Below are 23568 nucleotides of genomic sequence, written 5' to 3' on the forward strand. Positions count from 1 at the left end.
ACTTCTTTAGTCAGAGGGTAGTTAATCTGTGGAACTCGTTGCCACAGATGGCTGTGGAGGCCAAGTCAGTGGATATCTTTAAGGCAGAGATGGACAAATTCTTGATTAGAACGGGTGTCAAGGGTTATGGGGAGAAGGCAGGAAAATGGGATTAGGAGGGAGAGATAGATAGATCAGCCATGATTTAATGGCGGAGCAGACTCATAGAAACATAGAAAATAGGTGCAGGAGTAGGCCATTCGGCCCTTCGAGCCTGCACCGCCATTCGATATGATCATGGCTGATCATCCAACTCGGTATCCCATCCCTGCCTTCTCTCCATACCCCCTGATCCCTTTAGCCACAAGGGCCACATCTAACTCCTTCTTAATTATAGCAAATGAACTGGCCTCAACTACCTTTTGTGGAAGAGAATTCCACAGATTCACCGCTCTCTGTGTAAAAAATGATTTTCTCATCTCGATCCTAAAAGACTTCTCCCTTATCCTTAAACTGTGACCCCTTGTTCTGGAAAACATTAATATCAAGAGTGGGCCGAATGGCCTAATTCTACTATAACTTGTGAACTTCTAAAAGATACACTTGTACACCTGGCTTTGCTAAGTGCTACATTCAGCGAAGTATGGATAGGAAAGGTATAGAAAGCTATAGGTGTAACCTTGAGTAGGCGTGACAAGCTTGGATAGGGCATCTTGGTGGCCATGTATGTGTTTAGTTTATTGTCACGTGTACCGAGGTACAGTGAAAAGCTCTTTTGTGGCGTGCTATCCGCACAGCGGGAAGATAACACATGATTACAATCGAGACATCCACAGTGTACAGATACATGATAAGGGAATAATGTTTAGTGCAAGGTACAGCCAGTAAAGTCTGATTAGAGATAGTCCAAGGGTGTCCAATGAGGTATAAGGGAGTGTTTTAATGCTATCTGCCTAATGTCAATGCCAGTAGGATTGGCCAGCGATGCTGCTCCCTGGTCAAGCTGGAGCTGGAGACTTAAAACCCACAAGGAATGAAATAATATTTGTTCACAAACCAAACCTGAATGTTTCTGGCTGATTTAAAGCGCGGTAGAGTTGCTGCCTCACAGCGCCAGAGACCCGGGTTCCATCTTGACTACGGATGCTGTCTGTACGGAGTTTGTACGTTCTCCCCGTGACTGCGTGGGTTTTCTCCGGGTGCTCCGGTTTCCTCCCACACTCCAAAGACGTTCAGGTTTGTAGGTTAATTGGCTTCCGAATAGTTGTCCCCATATGTGCATGATAGAACTAGTGAACAGGTGATGGCTGGTCAGCACAGACTCGGTGGGCCAAAGGGCCTGTTTCCACGCCGTATCTCTAAAGTCTAAAGGGCCTGAACACAAAACATCACTTATCCATGTTCTCCACAGATGCTGCCTGACCCGCTGAGTTACTCTAGCACTCTGTGAAACGTCACCTATCCATGTTCTCCACAGATGCTGCCTGACCCGCTGAGTTACTCCAGCACTCTGTGAAACGTCACCTATCCATGTTCTCCACAGATGCTGCCTGACCCGCTGAGTTACTCCAGCACTCTGTGAAACGTCACCTATCCATGTTCTCCACAGATGCTGCCTGACCCGCTGAGTTACTCCAGCACTCTGTGAAACGTCACCTGTCCATGTTCTCCACAGATGCTGCCTGACCCGCTGAGTTACTCCAGCACTCTGTGAAACGTCACCTATCCATGTTCTCCACAGATGCTGCCTGACCCGCTGAGTTACTCTTTATCTTGTCACCTTGACAATGTAGGCTGAATATTGTGGGTGGATGTATGTTGTGTGTCGGTCCTTATTATAATTTGATTTAATGGTTTAATTTCAATAATTACTCTTGCAATCTTGGATTGGGGTAGTGGCTGTAAGGAGATATTGGATAAACTGGGATTGCTTTCTCTGGTAGGTTGGTAGGTTGTGTGGAGATCTGACAGGTAAATCAAATATCGGAGGCATAGATTGGGTTGGTGCCTAACCCGGGTGACTGTCTACGTGCCGGCCACAGGAGAACAACTACAGTCACACATTACAATCCCTCCTCACTCTTAAATCTCTACTCATGCAGCAACATATCTTACTTTAACTATGATACATAGACAATAGGTGCAGGAGTCAGCCATTCAGCCCTTCTAGCCAGCACCACCATTCAATGTGATCATGGCTGATCATCCACAATCAGTACCCCGTTCCTGCCTTCTCCCCATATCCCTTGATTCCTTTAGCCCCAAGAGCTAAATCTAACTCTCTTGTAAATAGGCTTTTTACTGGCTTTACCTTGCACTAAACGTTATTCCCTTATCATGTATCGTACACTGTAAATGGCTCGATTGTAATCACGTATTATCTTTCTGCTGACTGGATAGCATACAACAAAAGCTTTTCACTGTACCGAGGTACACGTGACAATAAACTAAACTGAACTGATAGTAGATAAAAATGCTGGAGAAACTCAGCGGGTGAGGCAGCATCTATGAAGCGAAGGAAATAGGTGACATTTCGGGTCGAGACCCTTCTTCAGACTGATGTGGGGTTGTGGGGGGGGGGGGGGGGCGGGAAGAAGAAAGGAAGAGGCGGAGACAGTGGGCTGAGGGAGAGCTGAGAAGCGCAGGGGAAAGAGGGAGAAAGCAAGGACTCCACGAAATTTGAGAATTCAATGTTCATACCGTTGGGGTGTAAACTACACAAGCAAAATATGAGGTGCTGCTCCTCCAATTTGTGGTGGGACTCACTCTGGCCATGGAGGAGGCCCAGGACAGAAATATGATCATGGCTGATGAAGAAACTGAACTGATATCCCCTTTGCCAAGGTGGAAATGTCAAGGACTAGTAGACTGAGCTTTAAGGTGAGAGGGGTAAAGTTTAGTGGAATCAAGAACCAGAGGACATAGGTTTAAGGTGAGAGGGGAAAGAATAAATAGGAATCTGCGGGGTCACTTTTTCACACAGTGGGTGTATGGAACAAGCTGCCAGAGGAGGTCGTTGAGGCTGGGACTATAACAACATTTAATAGGCATTTGGACAGGTACATGGATAGGACAGGTTTAAGATGGATATGGGCTAAATGTGAGCGCATAGGACTAGCTTAGATGGTCAACATGGAAGCAGTGGGCTGAAGGGCCTGTGTGCGTACTGTGATTCAATGAGATGTGTGGGCAGGTGTGGTGGGTGCCTGGAATTCGCTGGGGGTGGAGAGATGCGGTGGGGACATTGAAGAGGCTGTATGATCGACACGGGAGGGATGTGGATCACGTGCAGAGAGAAGAGGTCACTTTAATTTGGCTTTGCACGAACATTGTGGGCCGAAGGGCCTGATCATGTGCTGTACCCATCCGCGTCCTTTGTAAAAGTGGATCTTTTGCAGATGACACCATGATTGTTGGGGCTGTGAACTGTGAGGCAGACTTCAGACGGTAGAGATACAGCGTGGAAACAGACACGTCGGCCCACCGAGTCCACACCGACCAGCGATATTCCCGCACACTAGCACTATCCTACACACTAGGCAAGCAGGGGTCGGAGTGGATATTCACCGGGTGGAACTCTGACACGGCACGTTGGTGCAGCGGGTAGAGCTGCTGCCTCACAGCACCAGAGACCCAGGTTCCATTCTGCCTACGGGTGCTGTCTGTACGGAGTTTGCACGTTCTCCCCGTAACCTGCATGAGTTTTCTCCGAGATCTGTGGTTTCCTAGATGTTTTCAAGAGAGAATTAGATTTAGCTCTTGGGGCTAACGGAATCAAGGGATATGGGAAGAAAGCAGGAACGGGGTACTGATTGGGGATGATCAGCCATGACCACATTGAATGGCGGTACTGGCTCGAAGGGCCGAATGGCCTACTCCTGCACCTATTGCCTATGTTTCTATGTCTCCTCCCACACACCAAAGACGTGCAGGTTTGTAGGTTAATTGGCTTGGTATAAGTGTAAATTGTCCCTAGTGTGTGTAGGATAGTGTTAGTGTGCGGGGATGGCTGGTCGGCGCGGACTCGGTGGGCAGACGGGCCTGTTTCCGCGCTGTATCTCTGAACAACACTGAACTAAAGATTTACTGGTGCTGCTTGTGTTTTGTTGCAGGGTCGGTCCTTAGCTGGCTTCCACCCCGACAGCCCGGTGTCCTTGGGATCAGCGACCTGATGCCTCTCGACCTCTCTCAGAATTCCCGGCTCCGGATCCCAGCTCCGCACCTTGCCGAGAACCAAGCGGCCACCAAACCTCGTCCCAAAGCCGTGACTCGCACGGCCAGCGGTTACTCAGCAGGTCGGTTACGCTACGGTGAAAGAACATGTCAACTAGAAACATAGAAAATAGGTGCAGATGGAAGCCATTCGGCCCTTTGAGCCAGCACCGCCATTCATTGTGATCATGGCTGATCGTCCCCAATCAATAACCTGTGCCTGCCTTCTCCCCATATCCCTTGACTCCACTGGCTCCTAGAGCTCTATCTAACTCTCTCTTAAATCCATCCAGTGACTTGGCCTCCACTGCCCTCTGTGGCAGGGAATTCCACAAATTCACAACTCTCTGAGTGAAAAAGTTTTTTCTCACCTCAGTCTTAAATGACCTCCCCTTTATTCTAAGACTGTGGCCCTTGGTTCTGGACTCGCCCAACATTGGGAACATTTTTCCTGCATCTAGCTTATCCAGTCCTTTTATAATTTTATATGTTTCTATAAGATCCCCCTCATCCTTCTAAACTCCAGTGAATACAAGCCTAGTCTTTTCAATCTTTCCTCATATGACAGTCCCGCCATCCCAGGGATCAATCTCGTGAACCTACGCTGCACAGCCTCAATCACAAGAATGTCCTTCCTCAAATTAGGAGACCAAAACTGTACACAATACTCCAGATGTGGTCTCACCAGAGCCCTGTACAACTGCAGAAGAACCTCTTTACTCCTATACCGAAATCCTCTTGTTATGAAGGCCAACATTCCATTAGCTTTCTTCACTGCCTGCTGTACCTGCACGCCAACTTTCAGTGACCGGTGTACAAGGACACCCAGGTCTCGCTGCACCTCCCCCTTACCTAACCTAACCCCATTGAGATAATAATCTGCCCCCTTGTTTTTGCCGCCAAAGTGGATAACCTCACATTTATCTATATTATACTGCATCTGCCACGCATCTGCCCACTCACTCAACCTGTCCAGGTCACCCTGCAACCTCCTAACATCCTCTTCACAGTTCACACTGCCACCCAGCTTTGTGTCATCCGTAAACTTGCTAGTGTTGCTCCTAATTCCCTCTTCCAAATCATTAATATATATGGTAAACAGTTGCGGCCCCAACACCGAACCTTGCGGCACTCCACTCGCCACTGCCTGCCATTCTGAAAAGGACCCGTTCACTCCTACTCTTTGCTTCCGGTCTGCCAACCAATTTTCTATCCATGTCAACACCCAACCCCCAATACCATGTGCTCTAATTTTAGTCACCAGTCTCCCGTGCGGGACCTTATCAAAGGCTTTCTGAAAGTCTAGATACACTACATCCACTGGCACCCCTTCATCCATTTTACTTGTCACATCCTCAAAAAATTCCAGAAGATTAGTCAAGCATGATTTCCCTTTCATAAATCCATGTTGATGGACTAATCCTTTTACTGCTATCCAAATGGCCCATTATTACCTCTTTAATAATTGACTCCAGCACCTTTCCCACCACCAAAGTCAGGCTAACTGGTCTGTAATTCCCCGTTTTCTCTCTCGCCCCTTTCTTGAAAAGTTGGATAACATTAGCTATCCTCCAATCCACAGGAACTGATTCTGAATCTATTGAACATTGGAAAATGATCACCAATGCGTCCACTATTTCTAGAGCCACCTCCCTGAGGACCCTGGGATGCAGACCATCAGGCCCAGGGGATTTATCATCCTTCAGTCCCATTAGCCTACCCAATACTATTTCTCGCCTAATGAAAATTTCTTTCAGTTCCTCTACCCCCTTAGATCCTCTGTCCTCCAGTACAACTGGGCTTGTATTCATGGCAATTTAGAAGGCTGAGAGGTTATCTTCTAGAAACATATACAATTATTAAGGGATTGGACAGGGTAGATGCAGGAAAAATGTTCCCAATGTTGGGGGAGTCCAGAACCGGGGTCACAGTTTAAGAATAAGGAGTAAGCCATTTAGGACTGAGATGAGGAAAAACTTTTCCACCCAGTGAGCTGAGAGTCTGTGGAATTCTCTGCCACAGAACTCTGTGGAGGCCAATTCACTGGATGTTTTCAAGAGAGAGTTAGATTTAGCTTCTGTGGAGAACATGGATAGGTGACGTTTCGGGTCGAGGCCATTCTTCAGACTGAGATTCATGGGAAAGGGAAACGAGCGATAGAAACAGTGATGTAGAGACACAGTAGAAATGAATGAAAGATATGCAAAGAGTAACGATGATGAAGGAATCTGGCCATTGTTCGCTGTGGGCTCGGTGAAAACCAGTTACAGACAATGTTTCAATAAGACAACTTTGAAACGAGTACAATGATTTGGGTGGGGGAGGGACTGGGAGAGGGGATGCAAGAGTTAGAGAAATCAATATTCTCGCGGCCCAAGTGAAATATGAGGAAATAATAGGTGAGATCGTTTTCACAATGAAGTTCAACATTAACAAGGGCTGAATTTGTGCCAAAAAATGGAAGAAATAGCAATCACTGCCTTTCATTCACAATAATAATAATAATAATAATACACTTTATTATCATTGTAAATACATACAACCACATTTCATATTGTACAAAGTACATGTGATACATTTATGAGTATGGACCCTCTGTTATCAGGCATCTGAACAGTCCTTCCATAAGCTAGGGTACTGCCCGATTCACCTCTACCCCATTGCGGACATTGGACTTGGTCTGTGGAACTGATGCGCTACAATGCTGAGAACTATATTCTGCATTCAGAGTTATGGAGTCACACAGTGTGGAAACAGGCCTGTCCATCCCGGCCAACATGCCCCATCTACACTAGTCCCACCTGCCTGCGTTTGGCCCATATCCCTCTAAACCTATCCTATTCATGCACCTGTCCAAATGTTTCTTAAACGTTGTGTAAGTACCTGCCTCAACTAGCACCTCCGGCAGCTCGTTCTGTACAACCACCACCCTTTGTGTAAAAATGTTGCCCCTCAGGTTCCCCCCTCACCTTAAACCTATGTCGTCTGGTTCTTGATTCTCCGACTGGCTGGCTCGAAGGGCCGAATGGCCTACTCCTGCACCTATTGTCTATTGAACCATATAGAATTCTTAAGGGTTTGGACAGGCTACATGCAGGAAAAATGTTCCTGATGTTGGGGGAGCCCAGAATCAGGAGTCACAGTTTAAGAATAAAGGGTAGGCCATTTAGGCCTGAGATGAGGAGAAACTTTTTCGCCCAGAAAGTTGTGAATCTGTGGGATTCTCTGCCACAGAAGGCAGTGGATGTTTTCAAGAAAGAGTTAGATTTGGCTCTCAAGGCTAACGGAATCAAGGGGTATGGGGAGGCAGGAACGGGGTACTGATTGTGGATGATCAGCCATGATCATATTGAATGGCGGTGCTGGCTCAAAGGGCCGAATGGCCTACTCCTGCATCTATTGTCTACGTTTCTATTTACCCTTTCTATTCCTCTCATAATCTTACACACCTCTATAAGATCCCACCCCACCCCATCCTCCTGTCAGTCCGAGTCTTCCCATTTGCTCTATCAATGGTACTTGAGTTTGAACTGAGTGTATTTGTGTGAGGTATATCTGACCGGTTTGGAGAGCATGCAATTTTATCACGGTACCTTGGTACATGTAACACTAATAACCCTAATCTGAAATTTAACCCACTGAGTTTTAGATCCCCGCACATTAACACTATCCTACACACACTGAGGACAATTTACATTTACACCAAGTCAAGTAACCTACAAACCTGCACATCTTTGGAGTGTGGGAGGAAACTGGAGATCTCGGGGAAAACCCACGCAGGTCACGGGGAGAACGTGCAAACTCCGTACAGACAGCACCCGTAGTCAGGATGGAACCCGTGTCTCTGGCGCTGTGAGGCAGCAACTCTACCACTGCGCCACCGTGCTGCCTGAGTTCCTCCGGCACTTTGTTTTTTGAACTTAGAGGTTTCCTTCATTTGTGATATCTAATATGCTTTATTGTCTCCCATTTTAATACGGTACCTCTTCTTTCCCCCTGGCCCCAGTAACGAAGAACAGAAGAATGGTGGAGGATCCATCATCTCCCAAAGGAAGTCCAACAGCGATGGTCCAAGACAAATTGAGGTGCACCTTCCCCAGTTGCTGCAAGATGTTGACGAAGGACATCCACAGGAAGTGTTGCCACAGGTCCGAGAGGGGCTTGGAGCCCAAGACTGGAGCTTCAGAGAGTCGGCTGCACACGTTTGCCACCGCTGTAGACACGCCAAGGTCAGCAGTGGACATCCCAGAGAGCAGGAAAGGAAGGCCAGCAGCTGGGCCAGTCTGTAAGTACACATCCATCAACGTCATTCCTGGGCAAATAGCTCTGAATCATGGACATCTTTCACCCAGAGGACATTTACCAGAATGATGCCAGGAATGAGCAGGTTAGACAATAGACAATAGGTGTAGGAGTAGACCATTCGGCCCTTCGAGCCAGCACCGCCATTCAATGTGATCATGGCTGGTCAAATTGAATGGGTTAACCTATGATGAGCGTTTGTCGGCACTGGGCCTGTACTCGCTGCAGTTTAGCAGAATGAGGGGGGACCTCATTGAAACATACAGAATAGTGAAAGGCCTGGATAGAGTGGATGTGGAGAGGATGTTTCCACTAGTGGAGAGTCCAGGACCAGAGGTCACAGCCTCAGAATTAAAGGATGTACCTCTACAGGGCCACATGGTGGTGCAGCGGGTAGAGTTGCTGCCTCACAGCGCCAGAGACCCGGGTTCCATCCTGACTACGGGTGCTGTCTGTATGGAGTTTGCACGTTCTCCCCGTGACCTGCATGGATTTTCACCGAGATCATCGGTTTCCTCCCACACTCTAAAGACGTACAGGTTTGTAGGTTAATTGGCTTGGTATAATGTAAATTGTCCCTAGTGTGTGTGGGATAGTGTTAGTGTGCGGGGATCGCTGGTCGGCACGGACTCGGTTGGCTGAAGGGCCTGTTTCCGTGCTGTATCTCTAAACTAAACTAAATGTTAGAAAGGAGATGAGGTGGAATTTCTTTAGTCAGAGGGCGGTGAATCTGTGGAATTCTTTGCCACAGGCGGCTGTGGAGGCCAAGTCGATGGATATTTTTAAGGCAGAGATAGATAGATTCTTGATTAGTGCGGGTATCAGGGGTTATGGGGAGGAGAAATAAGAATGGGGATAGGAGGGAGAGATAGATCCCATGCAATCTAACCTTCCAGAGCAGCCTACCATGCAGAATCTTATCAAATGCCATACTGAAATCCCCCTGGATAAAGAATGGCCTTGCTCTCATCAACATTTTAGAATTCAATTGAATTGAAACGTTTTGGTTATCTCTTCAACAATGTGAAATCCGTGCGACACCATCTCCCATGTACAAAACCAGGCTCACTATCCCTAATCAGCCCTAGTCTATACAAATGCCAATGTAAAGCCCCAGAACACTCTCCAGTAACTTGCCTACCACAGATGTTGGCTCACTGGCCTGTAGTTCCCAAGCTTTTCCTTCAGGCCATTCGCAAACAGAGACACAACATTAGTCACCCTCCAGTCACCTGGCACCTCACCTGTGTCTAAAGACAACTCGTATGTCTCAGCCAGGGCTCCTGCAATCTCCACTCTAGCTTCCCACAGTCCACAGATACTTCTGACCAGAGCTGGGAGATTTATCTACTTTCATATAGTCTACAATGTAGAGTACCTCCTTGAGCGTCATGTGGGCTGTCCTCAAGACATCTACATTAGCTGTCCCTCGTTCACCAGCCACAGAGTGATACAACTTGGAAACAGGCCCTTCAGCCCAACTTGCCCACACCGGCGAACCTATCCCAGCTACACTAGTCCCACTTGCCTGCGTTTGGTCCATATCCCTCCAAATCTGTCCTATCCATGTATCTGTCTAACTGTTTCTTAAACGTTGGGATAGTCCCAGCCTCAACTACCTCCTCTGGCAGCTCGTTCCATACACCCACCACCCTTTGTGTGAAAAGGTTACCCCTCAGATTCCTATTAAATCTTTCCCCCTTCACCTTGAACCTATGTCCTCTGGTCCTCGATTCCCCTACTATGGGCAGGAGACTCTGTGCATCTACCCGATCTATTGCTCTCATGATTTATACACCTCTATAAGATCACCCCTCATCCTCCTGCGCTCCATGGAATAGAGACCCAGCCTCCTCAACCTCTCCCTGTAGCTCACACCCTTTAGTCCTGGCAACATCCTCGTGAATCTTCTCTGAACCCTTTCCAGCTTGACAACATCTTTCAAGTCTTTCATGTCTTTCTCCGTGGTTAGAGCAGAGGAGAAATAGGCACAAAATGCTGGAGTAACTCAGCGGGACAGGCAGCATCTCAGGAGAGGAGGAATGGGTGACGTTTCGGGTCGAGACCCTTCTTCAAACTGATGTCAGGGGAGTGGGCGGGACAGAGATAGAATGTAGTCGGAGACAGTCAGACTGGTGGGAGAACTGGGAAGATGGAGAGAGAGGGAAAGCAAGGGATACTTGAAGTTAGAGAAGTCAATGTTCATACCGCTGGGGTGTAAGCTACCCAAGCAAAATATGAGATGCTGTTCCTCCAATTTGTGCTGGGCCTCACTCTGACAATGGAGGAGGCCCAGGACAGAAAGGTCATTGTGGGAATGGGAGGGGAGGGGAAGGGGAATGGGAATGGGAGGGAAGGGGAATGGGAAGGGGAATGGGAGGGTAGGGGGAGGGAAGGGTAGGGGGAGGGAAGGGGAATGGGAGGGGAGGGAAGGGGTATGGGAGGGGAGGGAAGGGGTAGGGGAGGGGAAGGGTATGGGAGGGGAGGGAAGGGGTATGGGAGGGGAGGGGAGGGAAGGGGAATGGGAGGGAAGGGGAAGGGGAAGGGGAATGGGAGGGAAGGGGAATGGGAGGGTAGGGGGAGGGAAGGGGAATGGGAGGGTAGGGGGAGGGAAGGGGAGTGGAGGTGAAGGGGAATGGAGGTGAAGGGGAATGGGAGGGTAGGGAAGGGGAATGAGAGGGTAGGGGGAGGGAAGGGGAGTGGAGGTGAAGGGGAATGGGAGGGGAGGGAAGGGGTATGGGAGGGTGGGGGGGGAGTGGAGGGGAAGGGGAATGGGAGGGTGGAGGAGGGGGGGAGTGGAGTGGGGGTTAAAGTGCTGCCTCTTTGTCGTGTGCTTTAACAGTAAGGTGGCAACACATTGGGTTGAAGTCAGTGTGCTTTTCTGTTTGCCCAGCCCCGCCACCCTGCCAAGTGGATGCCGTGCAGCAGAAGCCAGTCGGTGAAAGCCCCAACACCACCAAGGTGTTGAGGAGGAAGCGATCGTCTGTGTCATTCATCAGTGAACCAGCGGACACTCGCCTCACCCCCTCTGTGAAGGAGCGCAGCGCAGAGACCGTGCGGGAGAAGATCGTCCGGGAATGTGTGGACAGAGACAGAAATGCAGAAGTTGGTAAAAACCATTTCTGTTATTCCATAGAAGCAGGAGCAGTCTGATGGTGATTCACCTCGCTCCACATTGACCAACACCCACCCCCACGCGGCCTGTAGTCCAGCTCACACCATTCATCACACACACCCTCACACACGCAAACCTCACCCTGCTCACATCCGCGTCTGATGTCAGCAGTTGCCCACATTAAGGTCATCAGTGTTCGGAGCAGAATTAGGCCATTCGGCCCATCAAGTCTACTCCGCCATCCAATCATGGCTGATCTATCTCTCCCTACCAACCCCATTCTCCTGCTTTCTCCCCAATGTGTTTAAGAAGGAACTGCAGATGCTGGAAAATCGAAGGTACACAAAAATGCTGGAGAAACTCAGCCGTCTGAAGAAGGGTTTCGGCCCGAAACGTTGCCTATTTCCTTCGCTCCATAGATGCTGCCTCACCTGCTGAGTTTCTCCAGCATTTTTGTCTACCTTCTCCCCCATGTGATTATGTGTTGAATTTGGCAGCCAATCAGATGGCTAAATCTATCTCTGAGCTACAGCTCAACTTGTCGTCAATAGCCTAGTGGATGAGGCATAGACACTAGACGTGATGCAGGAAGTTCCCAGTATAAATGTTCCATGTTCCAGTGTTACATATCTCAACCCCCCTCTCTGTACCCTGCACCCATCCCTCTCCTCCCCCTGCCCTTCTCCCCTTCCACCTACAGTATATTCGTCACCTCTTCTATTGTTATCTCCATTTAGGACATTACAGTATTATCTGTCTTTTCCCTTTGTTCATCCATCTGCCATCCAAACTCCTCTCACGTGTATCTACCTATCGCTCGCCAGGCTTTCTCCTGCCCACCCCTCTTCCAGCATGTTTCACTGAAGAAGGGCCCCAACCCAAAACGTCACCTATCCATGTTCTCCACAGATGCTGCCTGACCCGCTGAGTTACTCCAGCACTCTGTGAAACGTCACCTATCCATGTTCTCCACAGATGCTGCCTGACCCGCTGAGTTACTCCAGCAATTCTAAAGGGTAGCACGGTGGCGCAGCGCTAGAGTTGCTGCCTCACAGCCCCAGAGACCCGGGTTCCATCCTGACTACGGGTGCTGTCTGTACGGAGTTTGTACGTTCTCCCTACGTGACCTGTGTGGGTTTTCTCCGGGTGCTCTGGTTTCCTCCCACACTTCAAAGACGTGCAGGCTTGTAGGTTCATTGGCTTGGTATAAATGTAAATTGTCCCCAATGTGTGTAAGATAGTTTTAGTGTGTGGGGATCGCTGGTCGGCACAGACTCGGTGGGCCGAAGGGCCTGTTTCCGTGCTGTATCTCTAAACTAAACTAAACTTCCTGCTTGTTGATCTTCACCTGCAGCAGACCATTCAGCCACTGTGCAGTGGAGTCACAAAGCTCCCTGTGTGTGTGCGTGCGTGTGCGTGTGTCTGTGTGTGTGTGTGCGTGCGTGCGTGTGTCTGTCTGTGTGTGTGTGTGTGTGTGTGTGTGTGTGTGTGTGTGCGCGTGCGCGCGTGCGCCCTTGAACCCTCTCTTAATAATAATAATAATAAATTTTATTTATGGGCGCCTTTCAAGAGTCTCAAGGACACCTTACAAAAATGTAGCAGGTAGAGGAAAAACATGTAAGGGGAATGAAATAAATAGTAGAGACATGACTAGTACACAAAGTAAAGACAGAATTCTATTCAAAACACAATATGAGGCAATTAATGCACAGATGAAAAGGGAGGGGGACGTGGGGCTAAGGATAGGCAGAGGTGAAGAGATGGGTCTTGAGGCGGGACTGGAAGATGGTGAGGGACACGGAATTGCGGATCAGTTGGGGGAGGGAGTTCCAGAGCCTGGGAGCTGCCCTGGAGAAGGCTCTGTCCCCAAAACTGCGGAGGTTGGACTTGTGGATGGAGAGGAGACCGGCTGATGTGGATCTGAGGGACCGTGAAGGTTGGTAGGGGGAGAGGAGGTCAGTGAGATATGGGGGGGCCAGATGGTGGAGGGCTTTGTAGGTGAGGATCAGGATTTTGTAGGTGATCGGTGGGAGATGGGAAACCAGTGAAGTTGTTTGAGGACTGGAGTGATGTGATGCCAGGATTTGGTGTGGGTGATGAGTCGGGCGGCTGCGTTCTGGACCAGTTGGAGTCGGTTGATGTAGGTGGAGCTGATGCCAAGGAGAAGTGAGTTGCAATAGTCCAGTCGGGAGGAGATGAAGGCATGGATGAGTCTTTCAGCAGCGGGCGGTGTGAGAGAAGGTCTGAGTTTGGCGATGTTGCGGAGATGAAAGAAGGAGGTTTTAATGACATGGCGGATGTGAGGCTCAAGGGAGAGGGTGGAATCAAAGATCACGCCAAGGTTGCGGGCCTGGGGAGATGGGGAGACAGTGGTGCCGTCGATGGTGAGATTGGGGTTATTGATTTTGCTGAGTGTAGCTTTGGAGCCTATGAGGAGGAATTCTGTCTTATCGCTGTTGAGTTTGAGGAAGTTATGTTGCATCCAGGTTTTTATAGCTGACAAACAGGAGTTGATATGGGAGAGGGGGGGGGTTGTGGGGGGATTTGGTGCCGAGGTAGATCTGGGTGTCATCGACGTAACAGTGGAAGTCCAGGTTGAAGTGGCGGAGTATCTGACCAAGGGGGAGGATGTAGATGATGAAGAGGAGGGGGCCGAGTACGGAGCCTTGGGGAACGCCTTGAGTGACTGTGGCTGTAGCAGAGGTGTGGTTGTGGAGAGAGATGAAGTGGGATCTGTTGGAAAGGTAGGAACGGAGCCAGCTGAGTGCAGAGCCTTCAATGCCGAGGTCTTTGAGTCTGGTGAGCAGGATGTTATGGTTCACTGTATCGAAGGCTGCGCTCAGGTCGAGGAGGATGAGGATGTTGAGGGAACCAGTGTCAGCAGAGGTGAGGAGGTCGTTGAGGACTTTGAGGAGAGCAGTTTCTGTGCTATGGAGGGGGCGAAAGCCAGATTGGAGGGGTTCAAGTAGGTTATACGCAAGGAGGTGGGAATGAAGTTGCGACGCAACGATACGCTCCAGGGTTTTTGAAAGGAAGGGGAGGTTTGAGATTGGGCGGTAGTTAATGAGAGAGGAGGGATCAAGACCAGGTTTCTTTAAGATTGGTTTAACAGCAGCAGTTTTGAAAGCGGAGGGGACAATTCCTTGGGACAATGAGGAGTTGAAGAGATTAGTGAGGTAGGGGCAGAGAATGGGGAGGCAGGACTTCAACAGGGGAGTGGGGAGAGGGTCGAGGGAGCAGGTAGTGGGTTTGGAAGAGCTGATGAGTTTGGAGATTTCAATAGGGGTGACCAGGTCAAACTGGGAGAGGAAGCAGTGTGGAGGAGGGGTAAGGAGGTCAGTGGAGATGTTGAAAGGAGGGGCCTTGGTAGGTGGTGGAGTAGATGGTGGGGAGTCGGGTACAGGGGATAAAGATTGATAGATGGTGCTGATTTTATCAGCGAAAAAGTGGAGGAATGAGTTGCAGAGATCCGGAGTAGAGGTAGGGAGAGTGTTGGCTCGAGGCTTGAGGAGGTTGCCCACTGTGGAGAAGAGGGTTCTGTGGTTTAGGCAGGGATCGGTGAATATGGAGGAGAGGTAGGCAGATTTTGCAGCAATGAGAGCATCTTTGTAGTCAGTGAGGTGGAGTTTGTAAGCTTCAAGGTGGACTGTGAGAGATGATTTCTTTGTGAGTCGTTCAAGTCGGCGACCAGTCTGTTTCAGTTTACGAAGTGCAGGTGTGTACCAGGTTGAAGATGTGTTGAAAGTTACGGTTCTTGTTTTGAGGGGGGCCATAGTGTTGAGGGAGGTAGACAAGGTGGAGTTGAGATGGTTTGTGAGATCATCAGGTGAGATGGGGGTTGAGTCCAGGGGGAGAGTGGTGGAGAGCAGGTCAGAGAGATGGTGGGAATCAATGGATTTTAGATTATGGAAGGTGATTTCTCGGAGGAAGCGGGGGCGAGGTGTCGGAGAAGGGATGGTGAACCGTATAAGCTTATGATCAGAGAGGGGGAAGAGGCATGGATGGAGGTCGAGTACCGGTTGATTTGTGGAGCAGACCAGGTCAAGGATGTGACCTTTGTCATGGGTGGGAAAGGTGACGTGCTGAGTGAGAGAGAAGTTGTCCAGTAAAAAGGCGAATTCAGATGCGAGCTTGCAGGTGGGGGAGTCCATGTGAATATTTAAGTCACCAAGTAGCAGCAGACGTGGGGAGAGGGATGAGGCAAGTGTGAGGAGTTCAGTGAAGTCAGATAGGAAGGAGGGGTTTGGTTTAGGTGGCCGGTAAATGAGGATGACTGTCATGGAGGAAAGGGTTTTGAAGGCGAGGAATTCAAATGATGCTACTGGGGGGAGGGTTTGGAAATGTAATTAAATCCAGGTGGGGATGTTTGATTGAGGGAGAAGAAGACATTGGGTTGTTGCCAGGTCTCAGTGAGCAGAAGGAAGTCCAGAGTGTTGTCAAGGATTAGTTCATGGAGGGCAAGGGCTTTGTTGTTGAGCGACCTGGTGTTGAGGAGGGCAAAGTTGGCATTGTGAGAGGGTGGAGGGTTGGGGGCAGGCTGGAGAGATCTGAAGTTGTCCCAGTTGACAGTGCGTGCGGTCAGCTGGGGTGGGGGGTGACGAGGTTGAGGGGGTTAGAGCGTGGTAGTGAGCAGATGGATGGAATGGAATGTCCGTGGTTGAAGTAAACAAGCCTGCGCCGAGAGCCTCTGTGGATGAAACTTGTGGTAATACAGGTGTGGAGACAAGGGGGGTGGATGTCACAGAGGGGAAGTCTTTGTTGAAGAATGCTGGAGAGAAGTACATCTATTTTCCTGTTTCTGAAAGGTAAAAGGGAGAGTAAAGAGAGGAAAGACCCGGAGCTCATCCAACTAACACAGAAGACAAAGAAAAGCAAGAAAAGTATATCCAAGCATGGTAGGTGGAGTTTGTCATGTTTAACAATTGCTGTTAAAATAACAACCTGTGCCTTTACTGTACAGAATAGTGAAAGGCCCGGATAGAGTGGATGTGGAGAGGAAGTTTCCTCTAGTGGGAGAGTCTAGGACTAGAGGGCACAGCCTCAGAATTAAAGGACGTTCCTTTAGGAAGGAGATGAGGAATTTCTTTTCGTCAGAGGGTGGTGAATCTGTGGAATTCATTGCCACAGAAGGCTGTGGAGGCCAAGTCAGTCGGTATTATTAAGGCAGAGATAGATAGATTCGTGATTACATATGCATATAGTGTTGCTGAGCACAGGTATTTGGAATGCACAATCGATAGTGAGCTGAAGGAAATGTTCGGCCAATCATTTAAAACTCTGAAAGACTTGGGGTTAAAGTACGTTCGAGAGTTCAAGTTACATTTATTGTCACATGCACCAATTGGTACAGTGAGATTTGCGTTACCATACAGCCATAGGAATAAAAAAAGAACACAGTACACAATAGAATTTAACAAAAATATCCCCCACAGCAGAGTCAACGATCCCAGTGTGAGGGAAGGCACCAAAGTTCAGTCCTCTTCCCCTTTGTACAATGGAAGGAAGGAAGGAGGAAAGGGAGGAGTGGAGAGGCAAAGGATTAAAAATTCCATGGGTGAAAGGAGCAGAATTAGGCCATTCGGCCCATCATGTCTACTCCACCGTTCAATGATGGCTGATCTATCTCTCCCTCCTAACCCCATTCTCCTGCCTTCTCCCCATAACCCCTGACACCCGTACTAATCAAAAATCTATCTATACTGTCTGATGTGTTATATGGACCTGTGTCTGAAATAAAGCTTTATTATTATTATTATATTACTATTATTATTATCTCTGCCTTAGAAATATCCACTGACTTGGCCTCCACAGCCGCTTGTGGCAAAGAATTCCACAGATTCACCACCCTCTAAAGAAATTCCTCCTCATCTCCTTCCTAAAGGAACGTCCTTTAATTTTGAGACTGCCCTCTGGTCCTAGACTCTCCCACTCGGGAGTTGTGTGTGTGTGTGTGTGTGTGTCTGAACTAACTAAGAATAACTAAGACTGGCTAACTAAGAATAAGAGGTCGGCCATTTAGGACTGAGATGAGGAAAAACGTTTCCACCCAGAGAGTTGTGAATCTGTGGAATTCTCTGCCACAGAAGGCAGTGGAGGGCAATTCACTGGATGTTTTCAAGAGAGAGTTAGATTTAGCCCTTAGGGCTGGGAAACAAGGGATATGGGGAAAAAGCAGGAACGGGGTACTGATTGTGGATGATCAGCCATGATCATATTGAATGGCGGTGCTGGCTTGAAGGGCCGAATGGCCTACTCCTGCACCTATTGTCTATGCTTCTAACTGGGTTGTGCATTAACCTAGTGCTCATGTTCTGCCCAGAGTTGCCACCAAGCAAACAATTGCGAGATGTTTCTGTGGAATGTTTGGAAAGATGTGCGTCTCCGGTAACTAAAGCGGGAAGTTCGCTCTCCCTGCGTTGTGGAACGGTGACGCAGGCAGCGTACGTGACGCCAAAGCCCCGCCTGCCCTCCCGATCGCCGCTGGATATAAGCGCGGAGCATGTACAGAGATGCGACTGTAAGTACTGAAGATGCAACAAGGTGGAATAGGGGCTATCACGGGATAAGGATGGGCTGAATGGCCTGGGATGGTCGGGCTGGGGCGAAGCGGGGCTGGGCATAAAAAAATCCAAAAAAGTTGTCACAAGGGTGCAGCGGTAGAGTTGCTGCCTCACAGCGCCAGAGACCCGGGTTCCATCCTGACTACAGGTGCTGTCTGTGTGGAGTCTGTACGTTCTCCCCGTGACCTGCGTGTTTTTTTCCCCAAGGACTTCAGTTTCCACCCACACTCCAAAGACGTGCAGGTTTGTAGGTGAATTATCTTGGTGTAAATGTAAATTGTCCCTAGTGTATGTAGGATAGTGTTAGTGTGCGGGGGTCGCTGGTCGGCGTGGACTTGGTGGGCCGAAGGGCCTGTTTCCACACTGTATCTCTAAACTAAACTAAAAAGCTCACAGTAATAACGTTACATCTCCTTGATATGACTGGAGAAGATTTAGTGGTAGAATTTATCTTCAAACATCTCTGTTTGAGAAGCTAGTATATCTTAGACACCATTCAAGATTCAAGAGAGTTTATTGTCATGTGTCCCTGATAGGACAATGAAATTCTTGCTTTGCTTCAGCACAACAGAATATAGTAGACATGACTACAGAACAGATCTGTTTGGAACATAGAGTTGTTTTAGCCTCTAGTCTATGTTCATTTCCGTGGCTTTCTCCACGTAACTGCCTCTTCTCTTTGACTGCCAAAGATCTTTACTTTAGAGATAGGGCGCGGAAACAGGCCCATCGGCCCACCGGGTCCACGCTGACCAGCGATCCCCATACACTAACACTGTCCGACACACACTAGGGACAATTTTACAGAAACCAATTAACCTTCAAACCTGCACGTCTTTGGAGTGTGGATGAACCCGGAGCACCCGGAGAAAACCCACGCAGGTCACAGGGGAGAAGGTACAAACTCCGTACAGACAGCACCCGTAGTCGGGATGGAACCCGGGTCTCTGGCGCTGTGAGGCAGCAGCTCTACCCGCTGCACCACCGTGCCGCTTGTGTTTGTTGCGATAGTGTGTACACGTGTACTTTAATCACATCCAGTGACGTAACATGTGGAGGCCCCTGGAGAGAAGGAATGGATGACATTTCGGATCCAGACCCTTCTTCAGACTCACCCGAAATGTCACCCATTCCTTTTCCCCAGAGATGCTGCCTGTCCCGCTGAGTTACTCCAGCATTTAGTATTTAAGAAAGAACTGCAGATGCTGGAAAAATCGAAGGTAGACAAAAATGCTGGAGAAACTCAGCGGGTGAGGCAGCATCTATGGAGCGAAGGAATAGGTGACGTTTCGGTTCGAGACCCTTCTTCAGACTGATGTGGGGGTGGGGGCAACGGGAAGAAGGAAGGAAGAGGCGGAGACAGGGGGCTGTGGGAGAGCTGGGAAGGGGAGGGGAAGGAGGGAGAAAGCAGGGACTACCTGAAATTGGAGAAGTCAATGTTCATACCGCTGGGGTGTAATATGAGTTGCTGCTCCTCCAATTTACGGTGGGACTCACTCTGGCCAGCATTTAGTGTCTATGTTTGGAGCAGTTCCTCCCTACACGTGTAGGGACTTATCGAGGTGGGGCAAGGCGAGTATTGGATGGATTTCTCTTTTCCCCGCAGCTGTTTCGGACGATGAGTTCTATGACGGATCCTCCACAGAGAGCGCCCTGATGAGTGAAGATTCTGGGCCGGATGATGAGGACAGCACGGACCAGTCTGAGGATGAAGATGATGATAGCAATGCTGTCGTACGATGTGTTTGTGAAATGGATGAAGAAAACGGGTTTATGATTCAGGTATTTCAAACTTAAACCCTCTTAATTAGCTTCAGCTTTTGTTCGTTCAATTCAGTTTAGTTTATTGTCACGTGTACCGAGGTACAGTGAAAAGCTTTTGTTGCGCGCTATCCAGTCAGCAGAAAGACAATACGTGATTACAATCGATCCAGTTGTGAGTCTGTGGAATTCTCTGCCTCAGAGGGCAATGGAGGCCAGTTCTCTGGATACTTTCAAGAGAGAACTGGATAGGGCTCTTAAAGATACTGGAGTCAGGGGATATGGGGATTGTGGATGATCAGCCATCATCACATTGAATGGTGGAGCTGGCTCAAAGAACCGAATGGCCTACTGCTGCACCTATTGTCTATTGTAATTCACAGTGTACAGATACATGATAAGGGAATAACGTTTAGTGCAAGGTGAAGCCAGCAAAGTTCGATCAAGGATAGTCCAAGGGTCACCAATGAGGTAGATAGTAGATCAGGACCGCTCTCTGGTTGTGGTAGGATGGTTCAGTTGCCTGATAACAGCCGGGAAGAAACTGTCCCTGAATCTGGAGGTGTGCGTTTCACACTTCTGTACCTCTTGCCCGATGGGAGAGGGGAGAAGAGGGAGTGGCCAGGGTGCGACTGGTCCTTGATGATGCTGCTGGCCTTGCCGAGGCAGCGTGAGGTGTAGATGGAGTCAATGGAAGGGAGGTTGGTTTGTTGGTCTCACTTGCTGCATCTGATTGTGTTTCTGTGTGGGGAGAATAATCTGTAAAGGACCCGTGGAAAGCACAGTCTCTCTTCACTCACAAAAACATGAAGGATGTTTGGGAATTTGAAATGTAACGAGCAAGGCAGCGATATAGATCAACCATGATGGAACGGTGGAGTAGATGTGATGGGCCGAATGGTCTAATTCTGCTCCTATCACTTCTGACCTTACGAACCAGAAGTTGAGCTCCTCTCTGAAGTATCGGACAGGACAGTGACTCCTGAACCAAGTGCTGGAGGAGCCCGGTGGCTCCAGAGGCATCTGTAGAGGGAATGGACAGAAGACAGTAGAAGGGTCCCGACCCGTTACGTCACCTATCCATTCCTGCCACACACCCTGCTGTCCCGCTGAGTTCCTCCAGCACTTTGTGTTTGGATCAGATTCAGCATCTGCAGTCTCTTGTGTCACCACTTTCCTGAGAATGTAATGTCAGGTCAAAAGTGATAGGAGCAGAATTAGGCCATTCATCCCATCATGCCTACACCGCCAATCAAACATGGCTGATCTATCTCTCCCTCCTAACCCCATTCTCCTGCCTTCTCCCCATAACCCCTGACATCCGTACTGATCTAAAATCTATCTACCTCTGCCTTAAAAATATCCACTGACTTGGCCTCCACACCTTCTGTGGCAGCTCTTAAAGATAGCGGAGTCAGGGGATATGGGGAGAAGGCAGGAACGGGGTACTGATTGTGGATGATCAGCCATGATCACATTGAATGGCGGTGCTGGCTCGAAGGGCCAAATGGCCTACTCCTGCACCTATTGTCTATTGTCAATTTATCTAAAACCACAGATTCACCACCCTCTGACTAAAGAAATTCCTCCTTCCTAAAGGAACGTCCTTTAATTCTGAGGCTGTGACCTCTGGTCCTAGACTCTCCCACTAGTGGAAACATCCTCTCCACATCCACTCTATCCAAGCACTCCATCAAGTAGTCAATGAGGTGTCAACATGGAGTATGTGCTGACGTCACTCAGTGGAGCATAGAAATATAGAGACACAGAGTCACGGAGTCACGGAGACACAGAGTCACGGAGTCACGAATAAAACAGGTGCAGGAGTAGGCCATTCGGCCCTTCGAGCCAGCACTGCCATTCAATATGATCATGGCTGATGATCTAAAATCAGTACCCCGTTCCTGCTTTCTCCCCATATCCCTGGATTCCGTTAGGCCTAAGAGCTAAATCTAACTCATGAACCATAACCTATCTCGGAGACAGAGGTGCCTGGGTAGCTTCAGAATGAAGAGGCCCAGGAGAGAGGCGATGACTCTTGGTACTGAACACAGCAGGATTTACTGTAGGCTAGGAGCAAGTGGGGCAAGCAGGCAGATGATGGCTAGCTTGCCCAAGAGCTGACTATCTAAATGGACACAGAATGCTGGAGTAACTCAGCGGGACAGGCAGCATCCCTGGAGAGAAGGAATGGGTGACGTTTCTAATTGAGACCCTTCTTCAGACAGAGAGTCAGGAGAGAGTGAGACAGAGATAAGGAAGTGTAAGGTGTGAAAACGAGACATCAAAGGAGATGCAGTTCAAAGAAAATGTAGACGATTATTGTCAGCTCTGGGAGCAGGTGACAAGGAAGCTGACAGAGATAGAATGTAATCGGGGACAGTCAGACTGGTGGGAGAACTGGGAGTGGGGAGGGCTGGGGAGAGAGGGAGGGCAAGGATTAGAGAGGTTGATATTTGCTACCGCTGGGCTGTAAGCATCTAAATGCTGATTGTTGATTAATGATTGGATGTAGGGAGCAGAGTGTAGTGTGTGATTGGAGGGATGAAATGTTCACAATGTCAGTGCCGCTCCCGTTTATTGTTATTCTCCTTTTGTCCCTTTGTGACAACTTTGACTGTTTCCTTCCCTGCCCCGTCTCCCCGTCTCGTTTCCCCGTCTCGTCTCACTGCCCCGTCTCCCCGTCCGGCCGTCTCGTCTCCCTGTCTTTCTGCCCCGTCTCCCCGTCTGGCTGCCCGTCTCCCCGTCTCGTTTCCCTGTCTCGTCTCACTGCCCCGTCTCCCCGTCTGGCTGCCCCATCTGGCTGCCCCATCTCCCTGTCTCGTCTCACTGCCCCGTCTCCCCATCTGGCTGCCCCATCTCCCTGTCTCGTCTCACTGCCCCGTCTCCCCATCTGGCTGCCCCATCTCCCTGTCTCGTCTCACTGCCCCGTCTCCCCGTCTGGCTGCCCTGTCTCGTCTCACAGCCCCGTCTCCCCGTCTTGTCTCACTGCCCCATCTGATCTCCCCTTTCTCCTGCAGTGTGAAGAGTGCCTCTGTTGGCAGCATGGCGTCTGCCTGGGGCTACTGGAGGACAATGTCCCAGACCAGTACGTGTGCTACATCTGCCGTGATCCACCAGGTACGCACGCACGCACGCCCTCTCTCCCACCTCCTGCTCCTCGCTTGCACCTGTTCACTGCCCCTGCACAGTAACCCCGTCATGGCCAACTGTGAACAATACAACCTGGCAGTGAAGAGTTAAACTCCTTGTACAATTGCAAAATCACGGGTGAAAATATAAACGCTCCAACTGTTCCACTGGGACTGTGCAGAAGGGGGTGGAGAATGTGGAACGATTCAGGCAGCACTGACTGTATAACGCACAAACACTCAACGCTACTCGACTGCAATCTTTCCCCAGCTCGTACCTGACCTGCTGAACGTCACCAGCATTCGCTGCTTTTATTTTATATTAAATTAAATAAACACAATCCCACACTGCATTCCCATTTCACTTGCACTTTGACTTGACTTGACATTTGTCTGTAAATACCTCAAGGCAAAGTTTCAGCAAAAGACACAGAGTGCTGGAGTAACCCAGCGGGTCAGGCAGCATCTGTGGAGAACATGGATAGGTGACGTTTCACAGAGTGCTGGA

The 23568-nt window shown here is 49.2% G+C and overlaps 1 protein-coding gene across 1 annotated transcript in view; it reads left to right on the top strand.

The window, feature by feature from the left end:
• phf20l1 (PHD finger protein 20 like 1) overlaps nucleotides 1-23568 on the top strand; it is a gene marked incomplete at its 3' end in the record, with an annotated part of 88905 nt that overhangs the window by 59972 nt on the left and 5365 nt on the right. Inside the window, exons 11-17 of the mRNA XM_033020367.1 lie at nucleotides 4092-4274; nucleotides 8198-8476; nucleotides 11387-11602; nucleotides 16414-16503; nucleotides 17928-18125; nucleotides 19775-19950; nucleotides 22950-23049. Coding sequence (XP_032876258.1) covers nucleotides 4092-4274; nucleotides 8198-8476; nucleotides 11387-11602; nucleotides 16414-16503; nucleotides 17928-18125; nucleotides 19775-19950; nucleotides 22950-23049 — 1242 coding nt within the window. The remainder of the gene's footprint in view (nucleotides 1-4091; nucleotides 4275-8197; nucleotides 8477-11386; nucleotides 11603-16413; nucleotides 16504-17927; nucleotides 18126-19774; nucleotides 19951-22949; nucleotides 23050-23568) is intronic.

The sequence above is a fragment of the Amblyraja radiata genome, chromosome 4 (genome assembly GCF_010909765.2).
Source record: "Amblyraja radiata isolate CabotCenter1 chromosome 4, sAmbRad1.1.pri, whole genome shotgun sequence".
NCBI lineage: Eukaryota > Metazoa > Chordata > Chondrichthyes > Rajiformes > Rajidae > Amblyraja > Amblyraja radiata.